The sequence below is a fragment of the Cetorhinus maximus genome, chromosome 9, assembly GCF_964194155.1.
Source record: "Cetorhinus maximus chromosome 9, sCetMax3.hap1.1, whole genome shotgun sequence".
Classification (NCBI taxonomy): Eukaryota; Metazoa; Chordata; class Chondrichthyes; order Lamniformes; family Cetorhinidae; genus Cetorhinus; species Cetorhinus maximus.
The window spans coordinates 65,979,709-65,993,645 of NC_135887.1; the positions used below are offsets into that span (position 1 = coordinate 65,979,709).

The following is a 13,937-nucleotide window of genomic DNA, read 5'->3' on the forward strand; positions in this document are numbered from 1 at the left end:
TTTCAATTTCTGTCCTGTTTCAAGCAATTGTTTTGGCTTTTAATCACATGGAGAAAAGGATCTGAAATATTTCTGTGAAATACAAATCTGTTTGCAGGGAACACAAAACTACTTCGATCTAAGGTAAATTTCAGTATCTCGTCCCAGAGGAGAACCAATCACCCTTATACAAAATTTTATGATCTTTGAACTTGGGGGCAAACTCCTGGCTTATGTATCGTTCAACTGTTCAGGGTATATAACTTATATCAATGTGAACTGTGCAGTGAAATTTACTACTGTTTACAGTGTGGTACTGTTCTGTAAGGGATTCAGGAAACATTCCAATATTCTTTTCCAGAAAACTATGCTGAATATTGGTGCTCCCTTCTAAAAGACCCAGAAGGAGATTTTGCTCCCTGCCATTCCACTGTTCAACCAGACGAGTATTTCAAGGTAGGTTCATAATGGTTTGTTCTTGTTTCCAGTGATTTTTACAATGCTTGCATTTCTTCTCAAGATACTGTGAAACAGCATCTTCCACAGTTAAATTGGTTGAATGCTGTAGTGTTCCATGGGTTACTTAATGCCACCACTCAGTTTTCCAATGAATATTCACTCAAATTTCTAATGAACAACTCTGTGTGTGTGTGTGTGTGTGTGTGTGTGTGTGAGAGAGAGAAATTGTGTGCTCAAAATTTTGCACCTCAAGGAAGAAAACAATGAAAACTGACTTTCAAAAACACAGTTGTAACAAGCTGATTTGGAGTCTTCCCCTGATGTCACGTATTTACGCAGAAGTGAAGATGAACATAGAGATGGTTTTACCTACACTCTTCTCCAATTTGTATTGTATAAAGTAGTAAGTTACTCTTCTCCTCCCTTTATTTAGAAATGTATGTATGACAGCTGCAACTGTGATAACAACGAAGATTGCATGTGCGCTGCTCTCTATTCATATGTTCGAGCTTGTGCAAGCAAAGGTGTCATGTTAACCAACTGGCGGGAAAAAGCGTGCAGTAAGTCAACATTTTAAAAAATATATTCATAATAGATTAGTGAAGCTAGAGGCAACCACAACAAGCACATTTGTCCTGGAATTTTGACTGATGGAAATTGCACTAGGTTGGCAAATGGGAAGAGATTTTCCATAGCTCCAAAATTTCTGTTCAGCAGCTAGCAGCTAACTCTGTGTTTGAACATCTATGAATAACAACATAGTTCCAGGCAGTAGCCATATACCAGGAAAGAGAAGCCTCACTGTTGTATTTGTAAGTAGATATTTTAAATATGCCCAGGAACCATTTAAAAGAGTGAATTTTGACAGAAAATCTTTGCATGTGATATCACAGTACAGCACTCTTTTCTTGGCACATCGATGACTGTATTGGTGCCATTTCATGTTCGTGTCTGGACTTGAAAATGTTTTTATCAATTTTGCTTCCAATTTGCACCCCTCTATCACCTTCACATGGTCCATCTCCAACACTTCCCTTCCTTGACCTCTCTGTCTCCAATTCTGGTGTGCCGACTCTCATAGCTACCTCAACTACAACTCGTCACACCCTGCTTCCTGTAAGGACTCCATCCCATTCTCCCAGTTTCTTCGCCTCTGTCGCATCTGTTCTGATGATGCCACCTTCTAAAATGACGCTTCTGACATGCTTTCCTTTTTCCTTAACCGAGGTTTACCACCCACTGTGGTTGACAGGGTCCCCAAACATGTCTGACCCATTTCCCGCGCCTCTGCCCTTACACCTTCCCCTCCCTCCCAGAACCATGATAGGGTCCCCCTTGTCCTCACTTTTCACCCCACCAGCCTCCACATTCAAAGGATCATCCTTCGCCATTTCCGCCAACTCCAGCATGATGCCTCCACCAAACACATCTTCCCCTCACCCCCCCGTCAGCATTCCATAGGGACCATTCCCTCCGTGGCAACCTGGTCCACTCCTCCATCACCCCCTAACATGTCATCCCCTTCCCACAGGACCTTCCTATGCAATCTTAGAATGTGCAACACCTGTCCCTTTACCTCCTCCCTCTTCACCATCCAAAGATTCCTTTCAGGTGAAGCAGTACTTCACTTGCATCTCCTTCAATTTGGTCTACTGCTTTCACTGCTCAACAAAACAACTTCTGACCATGAACCCTCTCCGCTATATTCACCCCATTTTTAATCCCTTTGTTTTATCCCTTTTTGATCCCTTTTTAAATCCCTTTTCCCCCAACCATCCCTCCCGCTCCCCACAAAAGGGCCATCTGTTACTTGTTCTATGTTGTTCTTTCACAGAGCGCTGACCCTTGTTCTGCTATTCACACATTCAGCTATCTTACCCTTATGCCACTGTCAGCCACTTTAGTCTTTAACACTACCATTAACAGTCCCTCTGTCCTGTGTCCATGACATCTTTGTCAATCTCTCCTGAGCTCCCACCTATACCTGACCTTCTATTTTGTTCCACCCTTCTTCGAAAGTATAAAATCCATCACATTTCTATTTCTCTTTAGCTCTGAAGAAGAGACATAGAGACTCAAAACATGAACTCTGTTTCTCTCTCTGTCAGACCTGCTGAGATTTTCCAGCATTTTCTGTTTTTATTTTGGATTTCCAACCTCTGCAGTATTTTGATTTTATTCACAGTACAGTGGGATCACATCTGATATTAGAATACACTCATTAGTTCATTCATCTAGTCACATTTCCACAACAACAGCTTGCATTTTTCACACCTTTAACATGATAAAACATCCAATGTACTTCACAGGAGCATTATCAAGCAAAATCTGACACCGAGGCACTTAAGGAGGGAATAAGATAGCTGATCAAAAGCTTGGTCAAAGAGGTCAGGAGAAAAGAAGAATGTTAAAAGAGGAGCAAGAGATAGAGAGGTTTAAGGAAGTAATTTCAGGGCTTAGGAGCTAGGCAGCTGAAGGCACAACCGTTAATGATGGACTGGTAAAAATCTGAATGTGCAATAGGCTAGAATTGAAGGAGTGCAGAGATCACAGAGAATTGCAGAGCTGGTGAGGTTTACAAAGATAGGGAGGGGAAAGGCCATGGAGGGACTTGAAAGCAAGGATAAGAATTTTAAAATCCAGCTGTTGCTGAACTAGGTGGAAGTTAATTAGCACAGTACTAGTATACTAGTCTCTATTTAGCATAACTTGATTAGAAAACAGTCTGTATCACAGAATCACAGTGCAGAAGAGGCCCTTCAGCCCATCGAGTCTGCACCAACACATGAGAAACACCTGACCTATCTACCTAATCCCATTTACCAGCACTTGGCCCATAGCCTTGAATGTTCTGACGTGCCAAGTGCTCATCCAGGTACTTTTTAAAGGATGTGAGGCAACCCACCTCCACCACCCTCCCAGGCAGCGCATTCCAGACCGTCACCACCCTCTGGGTAAAAAGTTTTTCCTCACATCCCCCCTAAACCTCCTGCCCCTCACCTTGAACTTATACCCCCTTTTGACTGACCCTTCAACTAGGGAGAACAGCTGCTCCCTAACAACCCTGTCCATGCCCCTCATAATCTTGTACACCTCGATCAGGTCGCCCCTCAGTCTTCTCTGCTCCAGTGAAAACAACCCAAGTCTATCCAACCTCTCTTCATAACTTAAATGTTTCATCCCAGGCAACATCCTGGTGAATCTCCTCTGCACCCCCTCCAGTGCAATCACATCCTTCCTATAATGTGGCGACCAGAACTGCACACAGTACTCCAGCTGTGGCCTCTCTAAGGTTCTATACAACTCCAACATGACCTCCCTACTTTTGTAATCTACGCCTCGATTGATAAAGGCAAGTGTCCCATATACCTTTTTCACCACCCCACTAATGTGCCCCTCCACCTTCAGAGATCTATGGACACACACACCAAGGTCCCTTTGTGCCTCAGAACTTCCTAGTGTCATGCCGTTCATTCCTTGTCAAATTACTCCTTCCAAAGTGTATCACCTCACACTTTTCAGGGTTAAATTCCATCTGCCACTTATCTGCCCATTTAACCATCCCGTCTATATCTTCCTGTAGCACCTAGACACTCAACCTTACTGTTAACCACCAGGCCAATCTTTGTGTCATCTGCAAACTTACTAATCCTACCCCCCACATAGTCATCTATGTCGTTTAAATAAGTAACAGATAATAGGGGACCCAGCACAGATCCCTGTGGTACGCCACTGGACACTGGCTTCTAATCACTAAAGCATCCTTTTGTCATCACCCTCTGTCTCCTACAACTAAGCCAGTTTTGAATCCACCTTATCAAATTACCCTGTATCCCATGTGTATTTGCCTTCTTTATAAGTCCACCATGTGGGACCTTGTCAAAGGTTTTGCTGAAATCCATATAAACTACATCAACTGCACTACCCTCACCTACACACCTGGTCACCTCCTCAAAAAATTCAATCAAATTTGTTAGGCATGACCTCCTTCTGACAAAGCCATGTTGACTATCCCTGATCAAACCTTGCCTCTCCAAGTAGAGATAGATACTCTCCTTCAGAACTTTCTCCAATTGTTTCCCTACCACTGACGTGAGACTCACTGGCCTGTAGTTCCCTGGCTTCTCTCTACAACCCTTCTTAAATAGCGGAACCACATTAACTGTTGTCCAGTCCTCTGGCACTTCCCCCGTGGCCAGAGAGGAATTAAAAATTTGGGTCAGAGCCCCTGCAATCTCCTCCCTTGCCTCCCTCAGCAGTCTGGGACACAAATCATCCAGGCCTGAAGATTTGTCCACTTTTAAGCCTGCCAACACCTCCAATACCTTGTCACTCCCTATATCAATTTGTTTAAGAACCTTGCAGTCTCTATCCCCGAGTTCGATACCTTCATCCTCATTCTCTTGGGTGAAGACAGATGTGAAGTATTCATTCAACACTCTGGTGATGTCCTCTGGCTCCACCCATAGATTGCCACCTTGGCTCCTTATGGGACCTACTCTTTCCCTGCTTATCCTCTTCCCATTGATATACTTATAGAATATCTTGGGATTTTCCCTACTTTTACCAGCCAGAGCATTCTCATATCCCCTCTTTGCTCTCCTAATTGCTTTCTTAAGCTCCACCTTGCACTGTCTGTACTCCACTAATGCCTCTGCTGATTTGCTTCCCTTGTACCTGCTAAAAGCCTCTCTTTTCCTTCTCAACGTAACCTGAATATCTCTGGTCATCCATGGTTCTCTGGGCTTGTTACTCCTTCCTATCACCCTAGAGGGAACATGTTGAGCTTGTACCCTCCCCATTTCCGTTTTGAACACCCCCCACTGTTCCTCTGTAGATTTCCCCACAAGTAACTGTTCCCAGTCTACCTTGGCCAGATCCTGCCTTATTTTATTAAAATCCACTCTCCCCCAATCCAAAACACTTTTTTTGCAATTTGTCGATTTCTTTGTCCATAACAAACTTAAATTGTACCATGTTGTGGTTGCTATCGCTAAAATGCTCGCCCACCACCACCGTAGCCACCTGTCTGGCTTCATTCCCCAGAATTAGGTCCCGCACTGCACCGTCCCTTGTTGGACCCTCTACATATTGACCTAAAAAGTTCTCCTGTACACATTTCAAGAAATCCACTCCATCCAAGCCCTTAACGATGAAAGTTTTGAATTTGAATAAAAATAATATGAACTTAAAATAGTTGCTTCTGAATATAAAAATATTGAGGCACCTGTATACTTTCACACAAAGACTTTTTTAGTTAGAATCTGCCATTAACTGTCGGTGTGGATTAATAGATATTACAGCAAATTTCTTTGTTAGACCAGCCCTTTCAAATCCTTGACTTTTTTATTTGCTTTAACAAATTTGTTATAGGCTCTTACTTAAAGACCTGCCCCGAGACGCTAATATACAGTTATGATATGAAGAGCTGCAGGCGCACATGCCTTTCTCTAAGTGAGAGGGATATTACGTGTGGGATTCAACATGTGCCGGTGGATGGATGTGGCTGCGCAGAAGGAATGTACATGAATGAAGAAGGCAGATGTGTGTCTTCATCTGAATGCCCATGCCTCTATCAGGGCAACGTCTTGAATCCTGAAGAGATAATTAATCAAGGCGATATACATTGGTAAATTAGAGTGGCCACTGTAGTAATTATGCACAGTAATGATCATATGACACTTATACAATTTTATCTTACACTTCTCTACCTATCTGTTATAGCGTGTGTCAAGATGGAAAAGTGAAATGCATTACATCGTTATATAGACTACAGAGTAAGTTTTGTTGTTCAGTTTAAAATGTATTCATAAATTTCTTGCTTTTTTAAGTATTATTTTTTATTCTTTCATTGGATAAGGGTGTCACATTTGTTGCGCATCCTAATTGCCCTTGAACTGAGTGGCTTGTGAGGCATGTCAAGGGGCAGTTAAGAGTCAACCAGGGTCTGGAGTCACATGTAGGCCAGACCAGGTAAGAATGGCAAATGTCCTTCTTAAAGGACATTAGTGAAACAGATGGGTTTTTACCATTACTGAGATTAGCTTTCACTTCCAGATTTATTAGCTGAATTCAAATTCCACCAGCTGCCATGGTGGGATATGAACCCATGTCCCCCCCCAAAGCATTAGCCTGGGTTTCTGGATTACTAGTCCAGTGACACTACCACTACACCACCATCCCTCCCAGTAATATTCAAATATATGACACAACCTTACAAGCATCTTGTAATTTGTCAGCCATGGCACAGTTAGCACTCTTGCCTCTGGATTCAATTCTCACTCCAGGGCTTGAGCACAAAAGAAAATCAAAGCTGGCACTCAAGTGGAACACTGAATAAGCAGTGCACTGTTGGAGGTGTAGTCTGTTGGAAGATATGTTACCAAGGTCCAACCTGCCTCCTCGATTGGATGTAAAAGATCCCATGGCACTATTTGGAAGAAGAGCAGGGGAGTTAGCCCATTGTCCTGGCCAATATTTATCCCTCAATCAACATCACAAAAAACAGATTATCTGGTCATTATCATATTGCTGTTTTGGGGAGTTGACTGAGAGCAATTTGGCTGCTTCTGTTTCCTACATTATAACAGTGACCACAGTTCAAAAGTGCTTCATTGTAAAGCACTTCGAGATGTCTGATTTTTGCGAAAAGCATTATGCAAATACAAGTCTTTCTCTCTTTTTACAGGCTGTTTTCCACCTATGATCTATTTAAATTGCAATACTACAGAGCCAGGCACAACAGGGACAGAGTGTCGTAGGGTTTGTGGAAACCAGAATCTGGACTGTGTGGGTATCTTGAGATTCATTTTCATAATGAAGTATTATAATTGTACAATTTTACACATCAACCTATAGTTTCACTAGTCTTGTTGATTCCACGACACAGCTATAATAAAAACAGCCTTATGAAGTGGCATCAATAAATGTTTATGCCATTTTAAAATGTTCTGTTCCTACTTAAAAATTTAAATATTATAAGTACATCACAAAGTAATTAATTATTGTCAAGCCACAGAGTGTAAGAGTGGTTCACATCAAAACAATTTTCCTCATCCACCCCACCCAGGTGTTTTTTTTAATTCATTCATGGGATCTGGGTGTTGCTGGCTAGGCCAGCATTTATTGATCATCCCTAATTGCCCTTGTTCGGAGGGCATTTTAAGAGTTAACCATATTGCCGTGACCCTGGAGTCATGTGTAGGCCAGACCAGGTAACAACAGCAGATTTCCTTCCCTAAAGGACATTAGTGAACCAGATGGGTTTTTACAACAATTGACAATGGCTTCACCATCAGACTTTTAATTTGGGATTTTTATTGAATTCAAATTTCACCATCTACCATGGTGGGATTCAAACCCAGGTCCCCAGAGCATTTCCCTAGGTAATACTAGTCCAGTGACAATACCACTATGCCATTGCTCCCCCTGAGTTGCCAGATCCCTACTCAATTCCTTTACCAGACTGCCACAGGGGTAAGATAAGTAAATTAAGGTGATTATTGTAGCAAGATTTTCATATTGCTGAAAAAAGAGACATGTCTAAGCTTTTTGTCTTGCATTCGTCAGGACACTCACAAGACTGTATGTGAAGAGAGAGCTAATTGGTTGGCAAATGGTGTTGCCTTGGAGAATGCACCACTGATGGTGATTGACAGTTAACTGCCAAGCATTGTTTGAAATTTAAACCAGGCGGCTTGACCTTGATTGGCCAAGGCATTGCCCTAAGGAATGAGTCAGTGAATGGCTGCCACTTATTTTGTTTAGCTGAAACAAATGTATTGTGTGTACATGTTCTTTTTGTCTGGGCCCTGTTCTTTGCAGACAAGCTGCTGGGTTTAAATTTCAAACAATGCTTGGCAGTTAACTGTCAATCACCATTAGTGGTGCATTCTCCTTGGCAATGCCACTTGCCGATCCAGAAGGAAAAAAGCAGTAAAAACTGGGAAATAAGGATATTGGTCTGAACTAGTCTTGTATACCTTAAAATGGAACACCAGTAAAAACTGGGAAATAAGAATACTAGTCTGAACTGTTTTACCCTTCTGGAAACCAATCAGCACTCTCTTCATATAGAGTATAAATTTTTGTTTTCCCCCTTGTTTTGGTATTCTTGTGAGTGCCCTGATGAGTGCCAGATGAAAAGCTTTGACATGTATCTTTTTTCAGCAATACAACAACTTTGTTGTGATTGTACAGCGCTCTGGTGAGACCACATCTGGAATAATCTGATTGTATACTGCAGAAATGAGACCATCTCCTGTTAATTTATGGTATTAGAATCTCTCAGTATTGTCCTTAGCTGGTTTTAAAAATTGCAAACAGGACACTATTTTCCCTGATGTAGTGCCAATAGTGCTAAAAAGTCTCCGAATTGGCCAAGCTGGGGTCTCTTAGCTTCAGTGCCTGGTCAGCCGTCTTTAACATAAGACGCCACCTAGGCAAAAGACTTTAAGTGCATGGTAGGAACATTAGGCAGGGGAATGATTATGGCTTCGGTGAATAATTCAATTAGCTCCTAATATTTGTTAAAGAAACTGCAAGTCATTTTAGCATATAGTGCTGCAAAACACAATTTCTTCTATCAGCAACCAGCTCACAGAAATAAAGAGATTATTGGTGAAGATTTCAAATAGACTTAAAGCTGTGATTAGTTTTCACTCTTCACTTGCTAGTTGAGATTGACTGATTACATTGTATTTGAAGAGGATTTTTGGGAGATTTATTCTGGAAATTCTTTGAGGACTTCACAGGAAGAGAGTGAGCACTGTGCTGCTGCAACTTATTGGAGACCTTATAGGAATCAGCAGCAGAAAGGAAGTGGGAGATCATGGGAGTCTTATTCGGGATCCCCTTGGTCTGGAAGAGGAATGGGAGCAAGAAACGGAGGAACTGCTGGAGGAGAGAGAGAGACAGGCGGGTTCTAGATTCTTGATGACTTGCTGCATGGCCCATGATCTGTACAACCATGCGAGATCAAGCTTTACCAGCAATTGCGTCAGAAAATCAAATTCAGCAGCCTTAAGAGGAATAAGAGGAAGAGAAAGTTCAGAAGGAAGATTGTGGTGCAGAGGACAGTGATGGGGAGCCAAGGGGAGTGCCACAACTTGTTCACTAATTGAAGGATGTTTTAGAGAAACATCCTCTACCATCAGACCCCAGAGCATTGTTGCCTCATGAAGCACCTTCCATGGTTCTGAGAATCCATCAGGAAGTTCACCATCAGCACTTAATCCTTTCAACCACTTCCTATGAAGTACAAAATTAAAAAAAAACACAATTCCACCACTACCAAATTACCACAGTCATTTTATATCTAGAGAAAAAACCATTAAAACATGACTTAACCAACAAGAGTTACAAATATAAAACCATTCACCCTGGAGTTTACCCTTTATTAGCCATGCTGTAAATACCCTTGTTTACTCTAATGCCTCTACAAAGTGCAAAGCCAGTGGCAGCAGCAGGTGGGGTGGACGGCTACTGAGATTCTCAAGTGTTGTTCAGATGCCCTCCTACGACTGTGGGCATGATGGCACCGTTTCAGATTGCACCATCTCAGCAGTTGCATGGTCAGTGGCGGAATGACAGGGAAGGGGGGCAGGAATACTGGAATCCAAGGTAGGCCAGTAGTTTCTTGCTCCACGATTCCCGCACTCTAGCTCAGGACCTCTGTGATCTGAAAAACAACTGGGATACTCTACAAGCCCCTTTCAGCTGAGCAACCCGGAGCCACCATGGCTCAGCTTCCATCGTAGCACTTTGCCATGGCCTGAAAGCTGCATCACTCCAGTGAAAGCTGCAATCTCAGCCATCAGACGATGCATATGTTGGCCTCCTAAGGTCACTGGGAGCAACTGACCAACGTCACCAAACTGGAAAAGATGTGTTCGAGACTCTGTGCTCAGACACTAGATGGATTTAAAATTGAAAAGGAGGAGGTATTGGATAGGTTATCTGTACTTCAAGTTGATAGGGCACCGGGACCAGATGAGATGCATCCAAGGATACTGCGGGAAGTGAAGTGAAAATTACAGAGGCACTGGCCATAATTAGACTCGGGTGGTTCCATAAGACTGGAGAATTGCAAATGTTACACCTTTGTTCAAAAAAGAGTATAAAGATAAGCCCAGCAACTACAGGCCAGTGAGTTTAGCTTTGGTGGTGGGGAAACTTCTAGAAACAATAATTCTGGACAAAATTAATAGTCACATGGCCAAATGCGGATTAATTAAGGAAAGCCAGCATGGATTTCTTAAAGGAAAATAACGTTTAACTCCTTTGCTGGAGTTTTTTGAAGAGGTAACAGGGAAAATTGATGAGAGCAATGCTGTTGATGTGGTGTACATGGACTTCCAAAAGGCACTTGATACAGTGCCACACAACAGGCTTGTGAGAAAAGTTATAGCTTACAGAATAAAAAGGACAATAGCAACATGGGCATGGAAATGGCCGAGCGACAGGAAGCAGAGAGAAATAGTTGATGGATATATTTTGGGCTGGAGGAAGGTTTGTAGTGGAGTTCCCCAGGAGTTGGTATTGGGACCCTTGCTTTTCCTGGTATTATGCACCATTATGGTCATGGAAAGAACACTAATGACTTTAATATGAAGTGCTCAATAAAGATGATCCCAGGTATCAGGGATTTAACTTACAAAGCAATGTTAAAGAAATTGACTTGTCCTTTTTCATAAAAGAAACTTTAAAGGCATCCAATTGAAGTTTTCAAGATCATGAAAGCAACCGACAGAAGTGATATAAATAATTATTTTCTATGATAACAGGTTCAGGTCTTAAGAGAAAAATGTTAAAATTTCAGAAGTTAGGAATAAGATTGAAAATCAAGGGAATGTTTTTCACCCAAAGCATAATAGAGTTGTGGATAAGTTCCCAGGGAAGAACATTAAAGCAGACAGTCTAATTGGGTGAAAGAGATAATTAGATACAATTCTGGAGAAAGGAGCAATTAAAAGGTGTGACAACAAGGTGAGGTTATTTCGTTAATGAAAAAAGATGGACTTTATTCATCTTTCTATAATCTTAACACTCTTGGGATATGGAAAAAATGACTTGTGCTTTTATTCTCATTATTCCCTATTACTCCATACTTAGCATTCCATATCTTTCATACCTAGCACAAAGGAAGATGGTTGTGGTTGTTGGAGGTCAATCAGCTAAGTTCACCACCACCACCTTCTCAAGGGCAATTAGGGATGGGCAATAAATGCTGGCCCAGTCAGCGACATACACATCCCATGAACAAATTTTTAAAAAATCATGCTTCATGGGCTCCAAGATATATTTCTATGTAAATAGCAAAAAGGAAGCTACAAGGGTAAGAATGCACTTACATATTGTTTTTAAAAGAGAAAAGTAATATTAACTTTCCACGTGGCATAAAATGAGCAATGTTAGATCAGCCGTTTATTACACTGCCTGATTTAACATGGAGAGGAATGTTGGGAAGGGCGAACAGCGGATAACCTATCTGATATCACTTACTTTACCCACTGTCAAAAGTTAAAAATAACTCCTCAGGAATTAATAGAGTGAGCTGTGAGAATATGAGGCAAGAATTGTATTTTCTCTGTTCTTAACCTACCTGTTTCTTGGTTTCCACAGTACAGTAAAAATTGTATGTCGGGCTGTGTTTGTCCTGAGGGGATGCTGGACAATAGAGATGGAAGTTGTGTTACTGAGGACAAGTGCTCCTGTCTGCACAATGATTTTCCTTACCCACCTGGAAGCAGAATCACTGTCGATTGTAACACTTGGTAATTTTCTAACTGCAATATAAGCCTATAAATGTTAAAACATATCATTACATTAAACCACAAGTAGTTAAGCCTTTTAGAAATCTGAGCTATCAAAATTATACCATAATATTTTGCAGTTAACAAAATGTGATACATTTTAAAACTATGTAATTTGTTCAAATCCTTATTTCCTCTATATTACTCTGTTTACCCATGTTTATTTCACTGCTATTGTATTATAATACTTTATATATTGTCTGTAGTTCACTTCTGAAAAGTCAAGGGAGCCTGAATGTGATGAAAGAATAATGGCAATTGAATGTTGCTCATCGTTATTAATGTGCAAACAGCCAGCAGCATGTGATGAGGATTAGATACCCAGTGAATTGTGAATCACAAGTTTTTGGGCATTTTGCTTAGCTGCTTGTTATGCACTAAAGGCATCTCGCCCTTAACCTCCTCATGAATTTCATTAAGTTGCCGCATTTACCACATTAATTGCCTATTAAATTTACCATAAAAAGTTAAATCTGGTAATTATAAGCATAAGCACCCTTTTTAACAACATGATCGTTGTTAATGACTGCCAACCAACCTCTCTTGTCAGACCATTATCAACTCACACTTCCAGCAACATACTGGGCAAAACAATTTTGAGCTAAAGTTGAGCTAGAAAAAATCCTAAATAACTGGGCACACCATGAGATGTTGCTCTGGCAAATTCTGGCCCCAAGACTACATGGGGAAAGAAGACACCAAATTTTAACAAACTGGTCAAAGTTATGAAATATAAAGTAATTTGAAGTTAAGATTATACAAGTTTTTTATGTCATAACTTAATGTGTCATTTTGATATTTCCTTATAAGTAACTTTGATGTTTCCTATATTTTGCTCTCAAATCATTTTAATTTATTTAGCACTTGCCAGAAAGGTAGCTGGAACTGCACAAATATTTCCTGCTTTGGATCATGTACAATATATGGGAGTGGCCACTACATCACATTTGATGGCAAACGCTACAACTTTGATGGGAACTGTGAATACATTGCTGCCCAGGTAAGGTTTCTTCTTTCTTTTTTAGAATGGGACAGATCCTTAACAAGGGCCTAAGAAGCTGAGGGCTAGTAATTTTATCTCCAGATGTCTGCAGTGGATCAGATACCTCAGAAATTCTGAGGTAACTCTCTAGCTAATTTTATTTCTTCTTCCCACTGTGAGAAAGCTCAAATCTTTCCCCAGCAAGGTGGCTGAGATCTGAAAAGCCTTGGCACTGGGCGGCATGATAGGGTGTATTTGTCTGCCAGTTTATGGCATTAGTGTTTCTCCCACCAGGATCTGTATTGCTTTTAAGGCAACAATGTAAATGCATTGGAGGTGGTTCAGAGGAGGTTTACTGGATTGACACCTGGAACGAGTGGGTTGTCTTGTGAGGAAAGGTTAGACAGACTGGGCCTGTTTTCACTGGAGTTTAGAAGAGTGAGGGGTGACTTGATTGAAGTATACAAGATCCTGAACGGTATTGACAAGCTGGACATCGAAAGGATGTTTCCTCTTGTGGGTGAGTCTAGGACTAAGGGACACTGTTTTAAAATTAGGGGCCGCCATTTTAGAACAGAGATGAGGAGAATTTTTTTCCCTCAGAGAGTTGTGTGACTTTGGAATTCTCTGTCTCAGAAGGTGCTGGAGGCAGGGTCATTGAATATTTTTAAGGCAGAGGTAGGTAGATTCTTGTTAAGCAAGAG

The 13,937-nt window shown here is 41.3% G+C and overlaps 1 protein-coding gene across 1 annotated transcript in view; it reads left to right on the forward strand.

Moving 5' to 3' along the window:
* Window positions 1–13,937, forward strand: part of LOC144685060 (mucin-2-like) — a 131,364-nt gene that overhangs the window by 50,053 nt on the left and 67,374 nt on the right. Inside the window, exons 14-19 of the mRNA XM_078549594.1 lie at window positions 341–435; window positions 872–998; window positions 5,812–6,054; window positions 7,127–7,227; window positions 12,061–12,212; window positions 13,113–13,251. Coding sequence (XP_078405720.1) covers window positions 341–435; window positions 872–998; window positions 5,812–6,054; window positions 7,127–7,227; window positions 12,061–12,212; window positions 13,113–13,251 — 857 coding nt within the window. The remainder of the gene's footprint in view (window positions 1–340; window positions 436–871; window positions 999–5,811; window positions 6,055–7,126; window positions 7,228–12,060; window positions 12,213–13,112; window positions 13,252–13,937) is intronic.